Here is a 20,644-nt window from a genome sequence, read left to right as displayed (position 1 = left end):
ATATTTGTACAAACATGTTCCACTATAACTTTGCTGATAATGGTAGGAATTCGGCCACACATTCAATTTCGACTTTAACAGCCTTGTTTGGGAATCCAACAACAACACAGGAACGACTTGGCTTGCTCTTGAAATATTTACCATAAACCTTGTTCACTTCGCCTACAAAGGAGGCGTCACTGATAAATAATAAAACCTTCAGGACCTTGTCTAACGATGAACCACTTGTCTCCAAAACTTTTTGTAAATTCCTAATTGCATTTTCAGTCTGTTCAACTAGACTCTCTGGAATCTTTCCATTTTTGTCGGTGCCTAAACATCCAGATGTGAACACATGTCCATTGCTCTTTACAGCAGGAGATAATAATGGATTGCCCTGCTGCTCAACATCCTTCCATGTCACTGTTTGGACCATTTTTTTTTGTCCGATAAGAAAGTAGCTTGGGGTTGGTAAGGTTGATTAAATTGGCAACGAGGCTCGCACCTAAATATTGCATAGGTTCTAAGGAAATTTCTCGACTATGCACATAAATCTATATTTAATTGACTATACTATTTTCATTAGTTAAATCCTTTATTTCTAAGGACAACTCATACCTGATAGAGCAGAACCATGTCGATAAATTACTTTACTGATGTGGATCCATGGTCTGAGGAAGGGAGGAAGGAAGAGAGTCTTCCTGTGGCACTTGGTAACTCTATACATACCACTGCAGATAGTGCTGGAAACAATGGAACTAGTGATGTGTCAAACAACTTGAATTTGTTCAATGAATTAAACACTGCATCCTCAATGATGGACTCGATGCTCGGTAGTGTCGAACCTATTGTGGATAGTGGATGGGGGAATTACAATTCTTCAAGTATAATTGCCAATAACAAATTAGACTTAAGCACAACTACCAAGGATTTGAACAAATTGAAGCTAACCCCAAATACCAACAGTGAACAAATTGACGAGTATGAAAGCGAAAGTAATGAGGAAGATCTGGTAAAGCCTGCTGAAGTCAAGGTCTGGTCAGACGAGGAGATAAAGTCCTTCAACCCATTAAGCTTGAAAAATTCACTGGATGGGATTTCGATAACTGTAAAAGAAATACCCGAAAAGCAAGGCTTGGTTTTCAAGCATATCAATTATCTGATTTCTCATACTCTGAAATTTGGATCTGAGTATAATATTCCCGAATCAAAGAAGAGGCCGTCAAATGAAGATGAAAATATAACTAAAGTCATCAGAAGGTACAGCGATTTCGCTTGGTTGGTTGAGGTCTTATGGAAGAAGTATCCCTTCAGGTTGATTCCCGAGTTACCCCCTAAAAAGTTTACATGTAGGTATTGTTAAATCGTTCTACAAGTCAATATCCATAGCAAATACTAACTTTACTTCTCCCAATAACAGTAGCTTCATCGAATGATGTTGTTTTCCTTCAAAAGAGAAGGCGTGGACTACAGAGGTTTTTGTATCAACTATGCAAACATCCCATTCTTTCCAAGGAAAATTTGGTTGTGATGTTCCTAACAGTTCCAAATGACTTTTCTAATTGGAAGAAATTCGCCAATATTGAGTTGAATGAGGAATTTGACGGCGTCAGGCTAAATTTGGCCAGACGATTCAAGCTAGATGTTTCAGATATTATGAAAGGTCTCAAAGATGAGGAAAGTGATTTTGATGACATTGATAATGAGGATAACTACGAGGGGAGAACTGATCCTCTTTTGAAGACCAGGAATGAGCTCGTCATCAATAGCATCAATCAATTATGGAACGAAAGCCCAATGAATTACAAAGACAAAAATTTCATCACCAATGTTGCAAAAATGAATGACAATTTGACAAGATTGGCGGAGACGTGGTCTAAAATTTACGTGCTAGTGGAGAGAATTGAAAGGAGAGAACTTGCATTATCTGTTGATCACCAAAGGTTTTCCAACTTATTGGAGAGTTTATCCAAAGTAGATGGCGAGGTATTCAATATGGAGGATATATTAAATACCAAGAGTGGCCGAGCCAACAATGAAATACATAATATGTCGATAATTAATTCAATTATGGGGCAAATATCGAAGTTTTTCGTCAATTCGAAAAAGTTAAAGGAAGAAGAAGTGCAAATAATCAACAATGATGTGTTTGAATCCTTCAAGCGATTTCAAGATTATTACATCAGCTTACACTTTCTCATTGAAAGGCTGATGAATTTCAAGTTGGAAACGGAAAAGGAGATTCAGAGCTTGTTACAAAGAATCATACGAGCAATAGAAAAAATCAAACAATGTCGATCCAGATCTGACATCAAAGGTTCGGAATTTGAGAGACACGTGGACATATTAACCGAGTCAATGGATAAGTTGAATATGTTTATTTCCAAGATTATATTAGTAAAGACCAGTTTTGCAAATGAACTGAAATTGTTTCAAAAGGTTAAGTACCTTCTCAGTGAGATTTTCCAAGACTGGTTTGAGCAACGGAGTAAGTATTCTGAAATACAGGATGGGTATGTTCAAAGATTAATGGACGATTTGAGAGATATGCCTTTAGGGACTTAAAAAGATATCTATTTGTATAAAGGTTATGTATTTTACAAATGAGCTTTGAGATTATGCGATCTTCTTTGATGCGTTAGTGAAACCAATACCTTTGCATGTTGCAATGAGCGCCTTGTCATTATCATCATCTTCTTGGAAGTAGAATTCTGTGTTAAATAGTAGTTTGATATCTCTCAACAATTGAATCAGCTCTGAATCTATTTGTTCTTTGTTCACGATGAATCTACCAATATCCTCCTTACCAATGGTCATAAATATAAATGCCATATCCAATAAGTACCTTGGTGCACATCCGCTATTTTCTATTAACTCGAGAAATCTATAAGAGAGATCATCTGCTAAATCTTCAGGTGTTTCACCACTTATGGCAACGTCGTCTATGATATATCGTAAAGGTGTCTTTTTGGACTCTGTAAACAATGTTAGGCCAAAACCAGGAGACTTGCCTGAATTTTCCCCTCTCCAAACATCAGTTGTTATATTTACCTCACATCCTGTTTGCCTTAAAACAGATCTAGAAGCATCAACCAAACGGTTAACAACAGATGGGGAGACACGGGTACACCACGCAATACCTCTGATGGATGATATTTTTTGGATATCTAAGATATGAACTGTGATTGGCTGTGGAATCAAAGAATTCACCAACAGATGCACTTCACCACCTCCGTTTGGATAGGATCCTCTCTTTAATGTATGCAATTCAACTTCCCTTATACCGAACTTTTGCATTAACGGTATAAATCCCCACTTGATGAAATCCAACCCAACTTCATGTTTCTTAGATGTCAATCCTTTAAAAACAATGGAGAATTTCTTCTTCGAGAAAGGTGCTAGCATCAACATTGGGATAATAAAATACGATACAGATTTCGAATCGGGACAGTTGTGTGTGAAAGAACCACCAGTGATTAAACCTGGACGGTAGATTAAGGAAGTACCCGTGTATGAGATTTCAATTATGGAACCATTGGTGACCGATTCAAGCAACCGAAGGAATGAGATTTCAGAGTCCACCAAACCAGGATTCAAAGAATCTGAACGAATATTGGAGATTTTGATAGATTTACCAGAAAGAGTAGCTAAAACTAGCCTCGTGGTGAAATTTTCGTGTGTGGTAAAATGTGTGAGTTCTTTAGAGCCAGACATGACTATTCTACTGCCAAAGATTTACACTTTTGTCTTTCTTCCTGTTGCTTGGAATGGAAACAAAAGAAAACCACTTATTTTTTTTTTTTGCCTGAAATTTTATTATCTCTTCAATATCGTCTAGAGGAAGTGAAAAATAATTTTAAATGTAGAAACAGAGAAAAAAAAAAAAAGCTCTTTCCCAAAAAGGAACCCTTGCCGGTGTACGGATGAGTAATGGTTTCTTGTGCATTCTTTTTGTTGATGAAATTTGTCCCTTGGATTTCTTGCCTTTCCAAGGTAACTGAGTGGATGATGAACACAGGTTTCGGTGGCTGGACAAACTACAGTGACAGCAAAACCCATGTCTTCCAATGAGAAAGCAGTGACCCCCCTCGGGGATTCTGCCTCCCTTTCTGCCACGGGATCATCGGAAAAGGGGACCCACAATGGCCAAATTGCGGTAAACACGGCACCAGCAACGTCGTCTGTTGGAAATACTAGTATAAACATCAATGCAAACGCCACTACACATAGTAACAATACAAATACCCCTGCTAGCACCACCTCAAGTATAAAGAAGAAGTCCTCCAGTAAACCGCATCAGACAGAAAACCACGAGGCGTTGTCCGATGCAGTTGCTGCTTCTGGTGTGAATATTCGTGCCGAAGAGGAAGCAATGATTGGCGGATTGTCTATTTCCAAACGGCAAATTGAACAGAATTCGTTCTTGAAATTAGGCCAGTTGGAATGGTTTATGCAAAAGACATTGGAAGAACAAGGCTCAAAAAGTATCATAGTAGACAATGAAGTAGGGAATTTGATTTCTGCATCATGTGAATTTTATATGAGGGAAATAGTAACTGATTTGATAGTAATGATGAGGCACAGAAGACATGCATCCGATGCCGCAGCAAATAAAGCAAAAGGTAACAAATCTTCCAAGGGGTCCAAGCATAGTTCTTCGTTACACTCTGGAATAAATAGTAAATCTGAGATATCCAAAGCTTTGAGAGATTTAGCTGCAAAACATAAGGAACGAGAAGAGAAGAGAATAAGAAGGAGAGTCCTCCTAGGCTTGGATGAGGAAAAAGTCGAAGAGAATTTAGTCCAAGATCATAAACAAACCAATCTTACAGCTTCATTGATGATGAATGGCTCAAAAAAGAGTAAGTACTCATGGATGCAGTCATCATCGACCACTTCAAATTCATCCTTCAACTCTCATGGTGATAATGGTATTAGATATAGAGAAGCACGTGAGGAACAGTCCGTAGTACTCAGAGATTTAATAGCGGCCCTTGAAAACAGAAGAATTGGTGCTTCAAATGCACTTTTAAAAGCTTATGCACGATTGAAGGACTGATTCTTTTTTGCTCAATGTTGTACTCCTACTACCTTTACCAGAGCTATAATTTGTATATTATCATGTATCTTTAACGGGAAGAGAAAGAAAAATTCTCTTTTATGTAATAATGTTAATCTTTCTGCGTTTTAGAACCCCCCGAATTTGTGACCATTCTCTTTTGCTATCAAGTTCCTCACCAACTGAATGATCTTCAGAATCTGAGCTTTCTTCGGAGTCTGAGTACCCGTTCAATATATCCGGTTGGATTGGGTTGCTTTTCCATCTTTTTCCTTTATGTTTGAAAGCTTCTTTAGCTTCTTTATCCATTTCTCTATCTTCTTCAGAATCACCAGCTATATTATTTTCAGCAGTTTCTACTTCGGCCCTCCTTTTCTCCAAATCCTCCATTCCCTTCTGCAAATCTTCAAGTTCTTCGATTCTCTCCCTTTCTTTTTCCTGTTCGGCCAACCTTTTCTCTAATTGCTCCATTCCTGTTTCTTCACTGATCTTTCCATTTCGAAGGCTATTTCCACCTTTACGCTTCAGCTCCCTCATCCTCTCTTCTTCTTTTTCTTCTTTCTCTAATCTTGCAATCATTTCATCTATGGTTTCCTTAGATGTAGGTCCGTTGTCTCTCTCAAAATTTTTTTTACAACCCACTACACACGTATAATCACCTAACTTAGGATCAGTTTCAAAGACCAACTCACTGAAACATCTCGGACATCGTATGCTAAACTGTTTGATTTTGATCCCCAAATAATCTCTGTCTGTAACTTCTTTCCTAGCATTGAATTTCCTTGATTTTGCAATATATTCTTCACATTTAAGACACTTGATTGAAAATGGCATCATCAACCTGACATTTTGCCCCTTCGACTTTTGAGCCTTCTTCTGTGAAAACTTAACTTTCGATGGATCTACATTAGGTGGGTAGTATCTATTAATTCCTTTCCTTTCACTCATCTCTAGTAGTCACCAGTGCTAAGGCACAATATTCAATGTCGGGTAAAACAAAGGAATGATGAATTGCATCAAAATTGCAAAAGCTAATTTTTTATGTACCGAGGAAATTTTATGCGTTTCACTTTGTTTTGATGTGAAGAAGCTCTTCATGCTGTAAAATATTACACAAACTATTGGTGAAAATAACCAGTAGGTCCTCTCCTATTAAGCGGAATAAGATGGATTTTGATCTTGCATATGAGGTAAGTACCTTTTCGACTGAAAAACGACCGGATGACGGGTTTAATTTGGCCCCATACCTCAATAGAGTTTCTGATAAATTGGCTTCGTCACCATCAAATATTTTAAACGATGATATATTTGAGATGGCCAGACAACTGGTTTATTATATTCCTGAATGCACCGACTTGAATAGGTCAGAAACTATATTCCTTACCTTTACGAAAGCCTTCCAATGTGGGATTGATTCTCTTGAAACTGTTGAGGCAGATGCTGACGCGTCAGATCAGAAGGAATTACTCTGCCGCTATGTATATCTCCTATTTGGTTTGAGCCAGCACCTGGTGACTATGTTTGGAGAAAGTGATGTAAATAAAAAGAGGAAGAAAAATGATGTCGACAAAAAAAGGCTTACTAAATTAAACTTGGTTTTGTCATCCATTCTAGCTACAATTTGCGATTTGTTGAACCTCCAGTTGTCAGTCATTATCCAAAGTAGTACAAGTACGAACGATTTTTGTGATGTAATCCTCAAATTGGCATATTCGATCATGATGTCAACAGAAACCCTCAAGGAAAAAAACAACAGATCGATTTTTGTGAAATTGTTTTGCCTGATTGCCAAAAATCACCAACAAAATAATCAGGTCTGCCACCGTCTTACGCTGGCATTACCTTTTTCAGAGCACCTTTCTGATACAATTGCAGAAATACTTTCAGTTTCCTATTCTGCATACGAAAATCAAAATCTAGTCCAGGATGTATTGACCTCATTGGCAGAAATTCAAAATGTCGGCCCTAACTTGGCAAAAAATATCGGATCAATCTTAGTCAAGCTGTCTGAGCTGCTAGGCCAAGAATGTGTGACCTTTCTCGATTACTTTCAAAACTTTGTAACAGCAACACCGACTGTTCGTGCTGCGACTATGATGTGCTTTGGAAATTCTGTCAATTCTCTATCGACATCACAGGAATTGGTTACTGAAAATATCGAGGTCATTGAATCCCTAATTAGCACCTTGGAGGAACATTTACTTGACAATTTCCAGATTGTCCGCCAACGCTGTTTCCAAGCACTTGAACTAATTCATTCAAACAGACAATCAAAATTGAATTTCAAAGAATATAGATATACCTGGGCTTTGAGAGCTCTGAACCATTTGGAAGACAAATCCTCGTTTGTCAGAAAAGCAGCTCTCAATTTATTGAAATGCATTATTGTGAATCACCCGTATACAGTCGATCAAGGGAAACTATCCTGGAAGTTTCATTGGGAACATTATGCAGAGGCAACTAAAGAGATCAAAAATATTGATAATGGGATTATCTACAATGCAATAAGAGCAAATGAACTTGAAAACAATCAACTCAATGAATTGATTAAGGAAAATGAGGATGACACCCAATACAAAGATGTGTTTAAAACTGTATTAGGAGCAATACCACCAGCCGATCACAACCCGTTGGATAATTTACCTTCAGAAGTTGTTGAATTGATCTTAAGGCGGAAGTTTTTACGAGATGCTTGTATATTCATAAAGATTTTAGATAAGTCTTTTGAGTTTGTGGCTGATAATTTTTTGAATTCGAAAACAAAGTCAGATGTTATTGCTGCGATTGAATATTTTACCATTGGAGATGCATATGGTATTGAAACAGCTAAAATAGGCGTCAAAAGAATGCTGCATTTAATTTGGACCACAGGCTCCAATGAAGATGGAAACAGGGTTGTGGAAAAGTTAATCGACGCTTACGTGACGATGTTTTTAACACCCTTTTCAGGGGAGACCGAAAGAAATAAAACTATTTATGTGGCGTCTTCACTAATTAAGCTGACATTCAATTGTAACATGGCTGATCTAATTTCACTTGAGAAAATGATTTCTGAATTAGTGAAAGGGAAAAGAGAAAAAGAGAAATATGATTATAACGGAGCGGTTGAACACTACATTACACCCCAAGTTGTTAGTGCGCTATGGAGTAGTTTCGTTAACTATAAGCACTTTAAAGAGCGTAGAGGTGCCATAATCATACTCAGCATGCTTGCAGCGAGTGACTATAGGATAGTTCACGATAAAATCGACGTTTTGCTAAAATATGGCTTGGACACAAAAAACCTAAATTACGAAGTTGCGACTTACACCTGTATAGCATTGAGAAGGTCTTTGCCGAGGAAAATAGAAGACGATTTTGTTTATCCTAATTTTGCGAAGGCAATTTCAAAATGCAAGGAAATTTTATTGACAAATACCATTGATGGTGAATGGTATAACCTAGCAGAAGAAACTCTAACAACTTTGTATGATATTGATATTGATGCAGATCAAACCTCTTCGTTGATCTTGAAACAAAAAGCCGTTGATGTATTTGGCTCGGCCACTGATCAAACTATAGATAAATCTGTTGCTTTAAGTCAATTCCTGTTTTTATTAGGCCATGTTGGTTTGAAAACCATTATATACCTTGAGAAATGTGAAGCTGATTTCAAAAGGAAAAAGCAAGACCACGAGAATAAAAAAAATGAGCAAGATATAGAGCTAGAAATGATTGGTGGTACCAACGAGGATGAGTTTTCGGATGCAATACAAAACATAAAAGATAAGGAATTGTTGTATGGCCCAAATTCGATACTTGCAAAATTCGTTCCATTAGTTGTGGAGATCATACAAAAGCCCAAAGTCTACAGTCATACCATGTTAAAACGCCAAGCAACACTGTGCTTTGCTAAATTTATGTGTATTTCACCACGTTTCTGCGAAGCTCATTTAGGCTTGTATCTCAACTTGATGAAGAAATCCACGGATCCAATTGTTAGGAGTAATTTGGTTTTAGGATTGGGTGATATTGCAGTTTGCTTTACTAATATTATTGATGAGAACAGAAATGCATTATACAGCGAATTACACGATAAGGAAATTTCAGTTCAAAGAACATGCTTGATGACCGTAACCTTTTTGATTTTGGCTGGTCAAATCAAGGTTAAAGGTCAGTTGTCTCAGCTTGCGAAATTGCTAGTTCATGAGGATGAAGGATTGAGGCAAATGGCCAAGATGTTTTTTCAGGAATTGGCGACTAAAGACAATGCCATCTATAATGGTTTTATTGAAATGCTAAGTGGTCTAAATCAATATATTGACAAACCTGGTATGACTGATGAGGAGCAACCATTTCCGCTAGCCAAGTTTAAGGAGGTGATTAGATTTGTTTTGCCGTTTATTAGTAAAGATAGACAACGAAATCTATTGATAAAAAAACTAGATGTAAGATTGAAAACATGCACGAAGATGGAATATCAAAGATATGCGTTTTGTTTAAGGGAATTGATTAAACGTGAAGATGGAGTGAATCGGAAAGAGAAGGACTCCGAAAGTGAAAAGGCAAAGTATTATAAGGAGATTCTGAAAAAGCTCGATGAATTTGAAGAATCAAATAGTGCGTCTGGTGAACTCTTGAAACCTGTAACACGAGGCCCAAAACGAGTTAGCGTGGATGATCGGAAGCAACATTCTGAGGGGGAAGAAAATGATGCTAAAGAAGTAGAAGACTGGTTGAGTGGGAGTGAGATCACTGATGGTGCAAACAATGGAGAAGTTAGAGGCCCACTTGATGGACAAATTCGTGAACAGTCGTCACCCGATGTTGCTAGTGATGTTGAAATGATCGATCAAGATTTAGAATAATGGTTTTTTGGTAAACATTTATACATGTGACTGGGCGAAAAGTACTTCTAAGCAGAAATTAAGGGTGGGGTCTTGGATTGAATCAGCCAATATCAGAAGAAGACAAAAAGAAAGAACTTCCCCTACACCTAGTAAGTATAAATGGCTACGTAACAAATGTTTAGACGTGTATTGCCTTATTTGATCCATTTCTTACCTCTTCTATTACCAAAAAATTCACTTGGGTGTTCAAAAACGTTCTTTGCAGTGACACTTCCAAGTTTATAGTCCAAAGGTAATTGCTTGGAGTATAACTCGCCGGAATGTAGATGATCCTTGACTAAATCCGCTAGACCTTGGTGGAATTCAGGGTCCCCATTTAATGATTCACACCTAACTACCTTTTCAGGGTGGTCCATGGCTTCAACTAACTCGATATCTATTTCATGTAGTGTTTCGATGTGATCTGAAGTAAATGCAATTGGAACAATGACAACACCTGGAACAGAATTGTAATCGGTAATCCTCTTACAAGTTTTTTCTGTTTGTGCCCCCAACCATGGTTTAGGGCCAACTTGGGATTGCCAAGTTAGTCTGTAAGGGTTTGAGAAGCCCAGCTTTTGCATGACAGCATATACAGTAGCTGCAACTTCTGCAGGGTAGGAGTCTCCTCTATTGATAATATCCATTGGTAGGGAATGTGCCGAAAATTGGATGACAACTTCATCTCTGTCACTTTCCGGAAACTTCTTTAATGCATCTTCTATGTGTCTAGCAAAAGTATTGACTAAAGATGGATGCTGAGGCCATCTATCTATGATGGACCAGTTGATCTGTCCTTCCTTATCATGAATTTTGGAGAGTCTGTACAAGTCGTTAATAGAAGAGGCGGTCGTTGAGTAAGAAAATTGAGGGTATTGACTAAATGCAACTGCCCTAGTAATGCCATCGTCCAACATCTTTTTAAGGGTTTCTTCTGTTAGCGGATTTGCATAACGGAATGCCACATACGGTCTATGCGGTGCAGTTTCCGGAGATATTTCATCTAATCTCTCACAAGCTTTTGAGACTTGAAATTCAGACCATTTACGAATAGGAGAACCGCCACCGATTCTTTGGTAGTATTTTTCAATCATTGGCGTTCTTCTCCATGTGATGAACTTGGCAATGGTTTCTTGGAATGGTCCAAGAGGAATCAAGTCACCATCGGAGAAGAGTCTCATCAAGAAATCTCTGGTTTCAGGAACGGTAGATGGTCCACCCATATTCATGAAGACAACGGCTGTCCCATTTTGCTTTGGCTTCGTTGCAGTCGACAATCTACGTAAATAACTCTTCAACATACTTGCCTTTTCGTTTGCCAAAATGAAGCCTTAACAGGGTAATAAAAGTGATGAGGGCAAACCTTAAGTGATGTAATTACGTGTATCGTGCATTCTCTACATGAAAAAAAAAAAAAGCAAAGATATGCGATTCTTATTTCTGACGGGTTTATTCTTCCTTCATTGAGTCCATACTCGCCAAAGGCTGTTACCTCCATGCCATAAGAGATGTCTTTCAACATAAATTGGGATACCATCTGCAACGATGAAAGTTTGGCCTTGTCTTTCCGTGAGTTTCTAAATTCGAAACTGGAGACAGTCTCCTTGCCCCAATTTTTAGCCAATTTACATGTGGTGGACTTTAAATTCGGGAACACCGCTCCAAGTATCACAATACGTGATATAGATATACCTTTTCCCGAATTTTATGCATCCGAGAAAACAGAAGAAGAGAAAGAGCAAAACGAAGAAGAAGGGAAAGGAGACAGCGAAGGTGAAGATGGTAAGAGACTACGAAATAAGAACGGGAATTTGGTCAATGGGAAAGCTGCAGACAATACACAGGAGATACCACAGTCTATACCTATGGGTTCCCGTCCAATTTCTCCTTTCCTCAATAACAACGTTGGTTTGGATGGATCACCAACAAGAACACCGTCGCCAAGTCCATTTTTAAATAATACAAACTCCTTTTTGATGCCTAGAACAAGTTCGGGCTTCACACCGACTTTGGGCCATCTTGGTGTAGGACTTGGTGCATTCGGAATAGCAGGGGTAAATAGTTTAGCAAATGTGAATCAATATGAAGTGAATTTAAATAACGGGAGCAGTGGTAGTAATTTTGAGGATGAAAGTGAGTACTTCCAACCTATGCAGAAGGACAATACTACGGATTTTAACAACATTCTGAAAGGTATATCAGGGTTGCGAGTAGATGAAGAGGAATCTCATTCTTACCAAAATATGATGTTTATGGATGAGAAAGAAAGTCACAGTGGTGATGACCTCAATTTTGATATTCAGTTGTCAATCGATTTTGATTGGAATTCGGATTTGTACATTGAAATCACATGTGATTTACTAGTGAATTATCCAGCACCCGAATTTATAAGGCTTCCGGTAAGGCTCAAACTCACTGATTTGAAGATACACTCCCTTATAGTTGTTGCGTATATAAACAAGAAAGTTTTTGTTTCTTTCTTATGTGATATCGAGGATTCCCCGGATAATACGACTTCAAATAACAATGGGAACTCTGAATTGTCCGAACCTCGTGAAGGTTTGAGAAGGTCACCTACTCCAACAAGAGAAACTTTCAATGGCAGGAACAAAGGAAAAGATAGGATAGATATTTTGCAAGACATGAAGATTGAAGGGGAAATTGGAAATTTGGTAGATGAAATCAATTATAACTTACCTTTCAATATTCACAATAATGGCTTGTCGCCAACAGATGATGGCAATGGATTGGTATTACGAAATATTGGTAAAATTGAAAAGTTTTTGATTGGTACATTAAGAAGTTTAATGATTGATGAAATGGCTTGGCCTGGATGGATAGAGCTTGATTTTAATGAAGTAGTAGTAGAAGAAGAAGAAGAAGAAGAAGAAGAAGAAGAGGGTCCACCAAACGAAGGAGAAGAAGAGGACGGTGATGATAAGTACGACAAAGAAAAACAGCATGAAGTGGTATCCGAGGGGATCCTGAGTTCTTCAGAGTTTGGCACTAATAAAGGTTCTGAAACAGTTGGGTTGACTAGACCTGTCAGCCGTACCAGGCGTTTAAGTCAGAGGGATAGCTACAGATCAAGCTCACAGTTCGATGAGTCTTCACTTTATTCATCAGATAGCTATTTTAGCAGTGATGACGGTCTTTGATTTTATTGTAAACATATTTGTCGATAAAATACATAATTGAGACATTTTTTTATGCCTGCCAAATTCCAGAGGCACAACTTACTACTTTTATAGAATTCTTTACAAATAAAGCTTTAAATATGTGGTTTAGGGTTTTCATCTGCTGGACGATTCACCAGCCTCTAGTTGCCAATTTGTCACTATCCTTTAAGGTAGTTGCGTTAACACCAAACATGAGTTTGCCTAAACCAGTAGAAGCTTCAAGCAACACCTTTTTATCGTTGTAATGGTTGACAGCATTGACGATACCTTTAGCAACAGCTTCTGGGTTTGAACTTTTGAAAATACCACTTCCAACGAAAACACCGTCACAGCCCATCTGCATACAAAGGGCAGCATCTGCCGGTGTCGCAATACCACCTGCGGCGAAATTAACAACAGGAAGCTTGCCGTTATTGTCAACAAGTTTCTTGATAATCGACTCATCAACTCTGAATTCCGCAGCATATTTTGAGATGGTTTCGTCGTTTGCATCTGTAAGCAATTCTTCAATTTGAGTTTGAATTTTGCTGATGTGGAATACAGCCTCACTTATGTCACCAGTACCGGCCTCACCCTTGGTTCTAATCATTGCTGCACCTTCACTTATTCTTCTAAGTGCTTCACCGAGATCCTTTGACCCACAAACAAATGGGACTTTGAACTCACTCTTCTTAATGTGCTTCACCCTATCGGCAACAGTAAGAACCTCACTTTCATCAATATAGTCTACCCCCAACTCCTCTAAGATCTGTGCTTCCACAAAGTGGCCGATTCTAACCTTGGCCATAACTGGAATGGAAACTGATTCCATGATTTTTTTGATCATCTTGGGATCCGACATACGAGCAACGCCTCCTTCCTTCCGAATATCAGATGGAACTCTCTCCAATGCCATAACCGCCACTGCCCCCGCTTTCTCTGCAATGATTGCTTCTTCCGGTGTAGTCACATCCATTATGACACCACCTTTAAGCATTTGAGCTAAACCCGCTTTTAATTCAAATTCTGTCATTGTAGTTACGTTGTTATTAGGTATACCTTTTTGTTGTTGAGTTTCAAAAGGTAAAAAAAGAGCTTACCTCCCAACTTACAATTTTGTGGAAGTAACACCCTTATATAAGCAAAACAATATCCCAATGACTAATAAGATACTCTTAAACTGGATATTAGATATCAGAGACAACTTCACCGTGGTGTTCAGTTTACTATATTAGCAAAGCAGAATACCGAATTATAGTTGCCAAACTAGTATATTCAATCAGATTTGAAAACCATTTCTAGTTTTGTCTTACGGCGCAGCGTGAAATATGATTCGGTTTTGAAGGAGCCACAATGATTATGAAGTTTATATTAAGACTGATATGATATCCTCTTCCACCCACATCGAAGGGTATTTGACGCTTCTGTGGTGGATCTGAAGGGGCAAATTTAGAGAGTATAGTGAGATATGAATAGGGTGTACACTGTTGGGGTCTTATCAATCCAAGGTTCTTTTCGTGAGCACATGTCACATTTGGATTTGTTATTTCAAGACTTGAATGAGGAAACAACTCGGTTCTTATCCAAGAAAGTCGGTAAGCTTGAAGATCTTGACAAATTAGATGGACTAATTATTCCAGGTGGCGAGAGCACCACCATGACCATCCTGTTGCAGCGCACACAAATGTTTGATAGGTTACAATATATGATTCAAGTTGAGAAACTGCCAGTTTGGGGGACGTGTGCTGGGCTTATCCTATTGAGTAACCACGTTTCAAATACAAAGACTCAGTTGGGAGATCTGAGCTTTAAGCCGTTGGGGGGTTTAGATGTTCAGGTTGAAAGAAATTCATTTGGTAGACAGCTTGATTCTTTTAAAAAGGTCTATAGGCTCAGTGGTTTTGATGGCGAATTGAGGGATGCTGATTACGAGTGTGTGTTTATTAGAGCGCCTACAATATGCAAGCATATAGAAAACACTGTAAATGCTGTCAAGGCAAACACTCTTGCTATCAATGATGCTCCCGTTGAGGTTTTGCTTGATATTGGTGATAAAGTTGTTGCCGTTCGCCAAGGAAATGTCTTAGGTACGTCTTTCCATCCCGAACTTAACCCGGGAGACTACCGGATGCATAAATGGTTTGTGGATCAGTTTATAGTGAATAGATGAGCAATCTCCAACAGTGTAAAGTATAGTTGGCCATGTAAAAGATCAGAAAGAACGACAGAGTAAATTTCAAAAGCGATAACACCGATTCGACCACAAAAATATAAATGACTCGCTCTACAGAGAATGTTGAGATTGTGAAAATTCAGGTCTACTTAGTATATTCTCCATATGATCTAGGGGAGAGGTACACAAGTACCAAGACACTATCAACGATGAACAGATTTGGCCAGTATACTTATAGATGTTTCCATTCCCGATGTCCGTTGGGGGCAAGGGATTCCCATTATGATGTGATGAGACTTCCACACGATGCCACGTTATCAGATATCAAATCCAAATTCAAGAAACTGTCACTGAAGTTGCATCCTGATATGTTGAAGTCACAGGGTCTATCCGACGAGGAAATGTCAACAAAGTCAGAAGAATACTTGAAAGTCAAGAGGAGTTATGAAGTTCTATCAGATGAGCAAAAGCGTGATGAATATGACTTGCACATGGGTATCAAGCGAAGAGATACTTCATCGCCTAACAGCTACTTCAATAGGCCAGGGAACACTTTCCATTTCCATGAGAAGCCAAGGAATTTCAACGACGTTCCACATTTCGACTTTAAGAAACATGCAGAGAGAATGGAGCGGACCGAAAGGAGATATAAATACAGTCAGAAACTAAATCAGAGTGTAGATACATTTGGTCGTGACTTATATGCCAGAAACTTGGGTGCCAATGGTCCAAGAAAGGGGATATATAAAAACTACAGCTACCAGCCAAATGTGCGTGATGATGAAAAAGAAGGCAAGAAGATTGCCATCAAAATAGTCGGAAGTATAGTCGGAATCTTCTCCATATGGTATATATTGTGTGGTTCTTTTACCACTAAGAAGGATGATAAAGCTATTATTTCTAGTAAAGATAATGACGATAGAGATTCCCCTGACGCTAAGAGGGAAGAAAGTCAATTACAGGAAAAAGTCAACTCAGTAAGCAAGAGCGGAACTTCAATGAATCTTAACAACAATTATGGGCTGATGCTTATCAAGAAGGATTTACCAAAGAGAGACGATATGGAAATATTTGAAGAGCAAGTTTCTGAAACAGCCGAATAAATCAGCAATGTACATAGCTATATACCATCGATCTCACTGCATTCAAGCCTCTATAACATGTATAGTTTTAGTTATTAAGAAAATGACAATTAGACTCTATTTTTGGGGCTTCCCATTGGAATTAAATGCTTTTTGGAACGAGGCCCGTGGTTCTAGTATTATGTCCAGTACAAGTTTAGAACTCATAAACATGGAGCTGGATAAACAAATCAATGACACGTTTGCGTTGTTTGGTCCTTATAGTAAAACTTTTGGTAGTCCTGGACTGCGGCACGTCTAAACGTTACGTGCAAGAAGAATCTGTTTATAATCGATAATTCCCAAGGGTTATTTGGAAAGTGGAAGTAATTTTGATTTTCCATTCAAACAAATGGAAACCTAATGTCCATGAGAGGACCATGTGAACAACTGCACATACGGTCCCATGTATTTTCTGTATCCAGTGGGGATCTTTAAACAGGCAGAGGCAACGAGGTTACAGCAGCAAAGAGAGTACCTTGAATACGTTTCGCAGACTAATATGGGGACTTATCTATATCAACTTTTCTCTAAAGCGTTATATACTAAAAATAAGTTTCTATTTTACTCCGCCAAAAGTTCATGTTTAGCAACTTCTTCGCTATACTTCTTAAGATGGGAGAATGAAGAGATGTCAACTCCAATCTCAACAATGTGCTGTAAGGTTACGTATAGGAGAATATCTGCCACTAAAACCGAGTCACCAACTAGGAATTTGGAGTTGTTCAACTCATTGTCAATGTATTGAAGAAGCGAGTTCAACTTGGACACCAATTCAGGTTTCTTCGACTCATCTTTGCAGAACCACACACCAACCATTGCGCCACATAAATCCGAGTTGGCAAAGGATAACCACTTCTCATTCAATGCCTTCTCTTTTAAGGAACTGCCTGCAAATTCCGGCTTGGAGGAAGAATCGATGAAATACTTGATGATTGCAAGTGTCTCGGTCAATCTGAAACCATCTGATCCTTCAAAAGCCGGTGCCTTTCCCAATGGGAATTTGCTCTTGAAGTCTTCAACTTCCAACATGGACTTTACATTGATTTCAAGTCCGAGGTATTTTGCTAGCTTTGGCAACCATGCACTTCTTGGGGATGGTGGAAGAATGTAGAGGGTACCGAATGTCATTGTCTGTGGTTTGGTTTCAAAGGTGTATTCGTTCGCCCGGATTTACAAGAGATGTATAAATGGGAAGTGCAGACAGGTATTTAAATACTCTCAGATACATCGGTATTGGTAACAATACAAACCGAAAGATGAAAAAAACCTAAAGATAAATAAAAGCCGAAAGGGTACCAATCGCTTAGTAATCAAAATGTGATTGGCAGATTGCTAATTATAGAAATCTGCCCACACAAACTATATACTCTTACGGAGACACCCTTACAGTGAAACTTGTTGGTGCAACTTCAAATGAGAGGTGGCAATCAGCATCCACCAGAGCTGGCCAACTGCTTCACCACTATGGTTTCTTTTTTTTTTTTTCATTATCCGTAAGTTACATTAGACATAGCATTTAGTGAAAGTAAAAAGTTCATTACATATTTAGAGAGCAGAGTTGGTTATAATGAGTTGTTTGACAATGCACAAAGGGCAGCACCAACAGAGGAGCCATCCTTTGAGAGGTTGACATGCAATCTTCTTTCACCCTTGGCGCCAATCTGGGTATCTGCAATGGCGTCTCTCATCATAGTTCTGAAACCAGGATAGAATTCCACAACTGAACCGTCAACACCGACATCAACCTCCACATTGTGGCCTTTAAATGCGTCAATCTTCATAGTCAATGCTGCAATTGGGACGCCGGCCAAATGTGCTGCTCTCTTGGAGATAGCTCTAGTCAGTTTCTGGATTGCCTTACGTTCTTCTGGTGTTGTTGGTAGTCTCAACATATTTTTCAACTCGATTTCCGTGGCAATCAAGTTAGTGGAATCATCGATTTCAAAAATCGACAGGCCTTCGGAATGCAACAACCAAGGGGTTTTCAATCTATGAGGTAATTCGTTGATGGTAGGGTACTGGGTGAACATGAGGCCCTGTTCATATAGATCCACTAAAATATGTCTCAAGATTTCTCCCAAAAACATACCAGAGACTCGCTTCTCAAACAGGTGATAACCGGGATTAGCTGAAATCTTATCGACCTCCACATCATACTTGGTGGTGGGCAAGAGCTCCAAGTTATTATCAAAGGATCCCCACTCGGTGTTTATAACCATGTGGTCAATTCCCTTGGACTTCAACTCTTCAACAACTTCCTTGGGCAACTTGGTGATATTTTCGACCTTCTCATTGTAGGCACCATTTGTACCAGTACCGTAGATACATCCAATCGAGGTCAAGCCTTCCTTGTTTTCACCAGTATAGGATCTTGCCAACAAGGTGCCAACGGTATCGTTGGCCAATGCGGCAACGTGCACAGGAATGTTTTTCCGGTCTAAATGGTCTTGCAAAACGGCAACAATGTCCTTACCGACAGTATCCTCAATGTTGAACCCCTTGGTCCATCTAATCAACGTTCCCGAATTCAACGACGTCTGCTCAACGGGGAAACTGAAGGTGAACCCCAGCTTCATCTTATCGCCTATATCATTATGGTGGGTTTCCACAAACTGGCCAATTTTCCCAGCTAGATACGAAAACAACTCTTCGGTGGTGCTACTCATCAAGTCCACGGGAATTGGGTTCTTGGACTGCTTCAACTCAAAAGTGTGGTCTCCGTTCAACTTAACAGAACATACCCTGAAGTTCGTGCCGCCCAAATCGGCTGCTAAAAGGACACCCTTCTCCTTACCCGTTGGGATCTGCGTAACGTATGTTGGAATCATTGGCATTGCCGCCTTCCCCACTGACGAATGCGTTAGGCCGTATTCTGCTGACCTGATAAATAACGTCACAAGGTTTTGGAGAAGCTCCTTCTCAACTTCAAACGACTCGACAATCTCCTTTACCTTCAGATCTAATTGGGACATGATGTCAAATTTATAACTGCTTGATAAACTCTATTTGGAAAACTACCTACTTTATAGGAGGACAGTCAAAGAAAGGTTAACTTCTGATAGAAACAGAGGAGAAAGAAACACCCGCTATTGGAGAACATCTCCTTAGGGGGTTACAGTTCTTTCTCTTTATACTCGGAATAAGCTGGTCATTTCCCCTGCAGAACAATGGCAACAGATAATCCGCCCACTAACAAACGTGGGCGCGGGGGGGGGGGGGGGGAGAACAAAGAAGGCGGGCGAAACCACCCTCTTTCGGACATCACATGATTTTGGCGCCATGTTTGTTTGGTCTCTCAACCGGTTACGGTGTTCTGCATGGATTTATAAGGACAAAGAAGAAAAGATGGGGAGGGGGAATACACAAGGTGGTAAGATCTAAATATAAGGAGCAATACAAGGGTGACAGCCACAACTGCCGAGGTAGCGGTTGATGTTTGTGTAGGATTTAAAGTCGTTGTTGAGTCCATGGAGTGTTTTTATAGCGTCATGGGCAAAAAGGTCCGATACCGTGAAGGAGTTTCCAATTAGAAACTCCCGAGTCGCTAGGGCGTCGTCAATATACTCCAACAAGCCATGCAGCTCGGCAGTCGCCTTGTCCTTGGCCTGCTGGGTCTTACCGGAAAGGAGGACGCCGTACCTCTGGATAATCTCCATGTTAACAAGCGAGTACCACGCCGTGTTGAGTGCCTTCTCCTTGGTGGAACGGCCCAACAGGTCGCCGTGGTCTCCCGAGAGGTCAATGAGATAACAGACAACCGCATAGGCCTCTGGTAACTTGAACCCGTCCGTCCCTAAAAAGTATGGCACCTTATGCAATGCATAAATTTCCGCATAGTTGTTGATTTCTCTCACGTCAACAATGTCGATATTCAAACCGAGATATCTCACTAGCTTCAAGACATGCGAGTTTCTAGGAAACTGAGCATTCACGTAGAGTGTTCCCAATGTCATTTCCAATGGCTATACAGACTTCAGTCAGAAGGAACCTGTAAAAGATCGATTTGAATTTAGGAAACAACTCATTTTTATAACTACCTGGAGTTAGTAAGCAGAAACGGCAACTGAATATGCTATGCCTCTCTCAAACCCCACTGGTTGTGTATTATCTCCGATACTTGCAGACACTTGTATCAGCAGACTCTATTGTATTTACGGTTATTCACTACAAGTGTCAATTCCATCTGTTTACCTCCCCTTTGATTTCTATATTTGTTTGGAGTTTTTAAGAAACTGTGTTTGCTTTCTGTTAAGCATGTCCTACCTGGGAAGAGTGTACGCTTT

At 39.4% G+C, this 20,644-nt stretch overlaps 14 protein-coding genes across 14 annotated transcripts; 6 read left to right on the top strand and 8 right to left on the bottom strand.

Annotated features, from left to right (window-relative positions):
- Window positions 1-22: 22 nt before the first annotated feature.
- C5L36_0C00390 (uncharacterized protein) lies at window positions 23-415 on the bottom strand (the record flags this gene model as incomplete). The annotated part of the gene is made up of 1 exon (XM_029465712.1): window positions 23-415. The coding sequence occupies one exon, from the start codon at window positions 413-415 to the stop codon at window positions 23-25; it is 393 nt and encodes a 130-aa protein (XP_029321572.1).
- A 198-nt stretch (window positions 416-613) lies between these two features.
- Window positions 614-2,544, top strand: C5L36_0C00380 (uncharacterized protein; the record flags this gene model as incomplete). Its single annotated transcript, XM_029465711.1, has 2 exons — window positions 614-1,328; window positions 1,403-2,544. 2 exons carry the CDS (start codon window positions 614-616, stop codon window positions 2,542-2,544), a joined length of 1,857 nt encoding a protein of 618 aa, XP_029321571.1.
- A 51-nt stretch (window positions 2,545-2,595) lies between these two features.
- Window positions 2,596-3,693, bottom strand: C5L36_0C00370 (uncharacterized protein; the record flags this gene model as incomplete). Its single annotated transcript, XM_029465710.1, has 1 exon — window positions 2,596-3,693. The coding sequence occupies one exon, from the start codon at window positions 3,691-3,693 to the stop codon at window positions 2,596-2,598; it is 1,098 nt and encodes a 365-aa protein (XP_029321570.1).
- A 343-nt stretch (window positions 3,694-4,036) lies between these two features.
- Window positions 4,037-5,038, top strand: C5L36_0C00360 (uncharacterized protein; the record flags this gene model as incomplete). Its single annotated transcript, XM_029465709.1, has 1 exon — window positions 4,037-5,038. One exon carries the CDS (start codon window positions 4,037-4,039, stop codon window positions 5,036-5,038), a length of 1,002 nt encoding a protein of 333 aa, XP_029321569.1.
- Window positions 5,039-5,137: 99 nt separating this feature from the next.
- C5L36_0C00350 (uncharacterized protein) lies at window positions 5,138-5,986 on the bottom strand (the record flags this gene model as incomplete). The annotated part of the gene is made up of 1 exon (XM_029465708.1): window positions 5,138-5,986. The coding sequence occupies one exon, from the start codon at window positions 5,984-5,986 to the stop codon at window positions 5,138-5,140; it is 849 nt and encodes a 282-aa protein (XP_029321568.1).
- A 218-nt stretch (window positions 5,987-6,204) lies between these two features.
- Window positions 6,205-9,885, top strand: C5L36_0C00340 (uncharacterized protein; the record flags this gene model as incomplete). The annotated part of the gene is made up of 1 exon (XM_029465707.1): window positions 6,205-9,885. One exon carries the CDS (start codon window positions 6,205-6,207, stop codon window positions 9,883-9,885), a length of 3,681 nt encoding a protein of 1,226 aa, XP_029321567.1.
- Window positions 9,886-10,061: 176 nt separating this feature from the next.
- On the bottom strand, window positions 10,062-11,207 carry C5L36_0C00330 (uncharacterized protein; the record flags this gene model as incomplete). Its single annotated transcript, XM_029465706.1, has 1 exon — window positions 10,062-11,207. One exon carries the CDS (start codon window positions 11,205-11,207, stop codon window positions 10,062-10,064), a length of 1,146 nt encoding a protein of 381 aa, XP_029321566.1.
- Window positions 11,208-11,414: 207 nt separating this feature from the next.
- C5L36_0C00320 (uncharacterized protein) lies at window positions 11,415-13,064 on the top strand (the record flags this gene model as incomplete). Its single annotated transcript, XM_029465705.1, has 1 exon — window positions 11,415-13,064. One exon carries the CDS (start codon window positions 11,415-11,417, stop codon window positions 13,062-13,064), a length of 1,650 nt encoding a protein of 549 aa, XP_029321565.1.
- A 151-nt stretch (window positions 13,065-13,215) lies between these two features.
- Window positions 13,216-14,097, bottom strand: C5L36_0C00310 (uncharacterized protein; the record flags this gene model as incomplete). The annotated part of the gene is made up of 1 exon (XM_029465704.1): window positions 13,216-14,097. The coding sequence occupies one exon, from the start codon at window positions 14,095-14,097 to the stop codon at window positions 13,216-13,218; it is 882 nt and encodes a 293-aa protein (XP_029321564.1).
- A 435-nt stretch (window positions 14,098-14,532) lies between these two features.
- C5L36_0C00300 (uncharacterized protein) lies at window positions 14,533-15,234 on the top strand (the record flags this gene model as incomplete). The annotated part of the gene is made up of 1 exon (XM_029465703.1): window positions 14,533-15,234. The coding sequence occupies one exon, from the start codon at window positions 14,533-14,535 to the stop codon at window positions 15,232-15,234; it is 702 nt and encodes a 233-aa protein (XP_029321563.1).
- A 212-nt stretch (window positions 15,235-15,446) lies between these two features.
- Window positions 15,447-16,340, top strand: C5L36_0C00290 (uncharacterized protein; the record flags this gene model as incomplete). The annotated part of the gene is made up of 1 exon (XM_029465702.1): window positions 15,447-16,340. The coding sequence occupies one exon, from the start codon at window positions 15,447-15,449 to the stop codon at window positions 16,338-16,340; it is 894 nt and encodes a 297-aa protein (XP_029321562.1).
- Window positions 16,341-16,922: 582 nt separating this feature from the next.
- Window positions 16,923-17,489, bottom strand: C5L36_0C00285 (uncharacterized protein; the record flags this gene model as incomplete). Its single annotated transcript, XM_029465701.1, has 1 exon — window positions 16,923-17,489. The coding sequence occupies one exon, from the start codon at window positions 17,487-17,489 to the stop codon at window positions 16,923-16,925; it is 567 nt and encodes a 188-aa protein (XP_029321561.1).
- Window positions 17,490-17,923: 434 nt separating this feature from the next.
- Window positions 17,924-19,333, bottom strand: C5L36_0C00280 (uncharacterized protein; the record flags this gene model as incomplete). Its single annotated transcript, XM_029465700.1, has 1 exon — window positions 17,924-19,333. One exon carries the CDS (start codon window positions 19,331-19,333, stop codon window positions 17,924-17,926), a length of 1,410 nt encoding a protein of 469 aa, XP_029321560.1.
- Window positions 19,334-19,738: 405 nt separating this feature from the next.
- On the bottom strand, window positions 19,739-20,314 carry C5L36_0C00270 (uncharacterized protein; the record flags this gene model as incomplete). The annotated part of the gene is made up of 1 exon (XM_029465699.1): window positions 19,739-20,314. One exon carries the CDS (start codon window positions 20,312-20,314, stop codon window positions 19,739-19,741), a length of 576 nt encoding a protein of 191 aa, XP_029321559.1.
- Window positions 20,315-20,644: the final 330 nt, after the last annotated feature.

The sequence above is a fragment of the Pichia kudriavzevii genome, chromosome 3, assembly GCF_003054445.1.
Source record: "Pichia kudriavzevii chromosome 3, complete sequence".
NCBI lineage: Eukaryota > Fungi > Ascomycota > Pichiomycetes > Pichiales > Pichiaceae > Pichia > Pichia kudriavzevii.
Note: the sequence above shows the minus strand (reverse complement) of the source record. Positions and strands in the feature narration are given on the sequence as shown.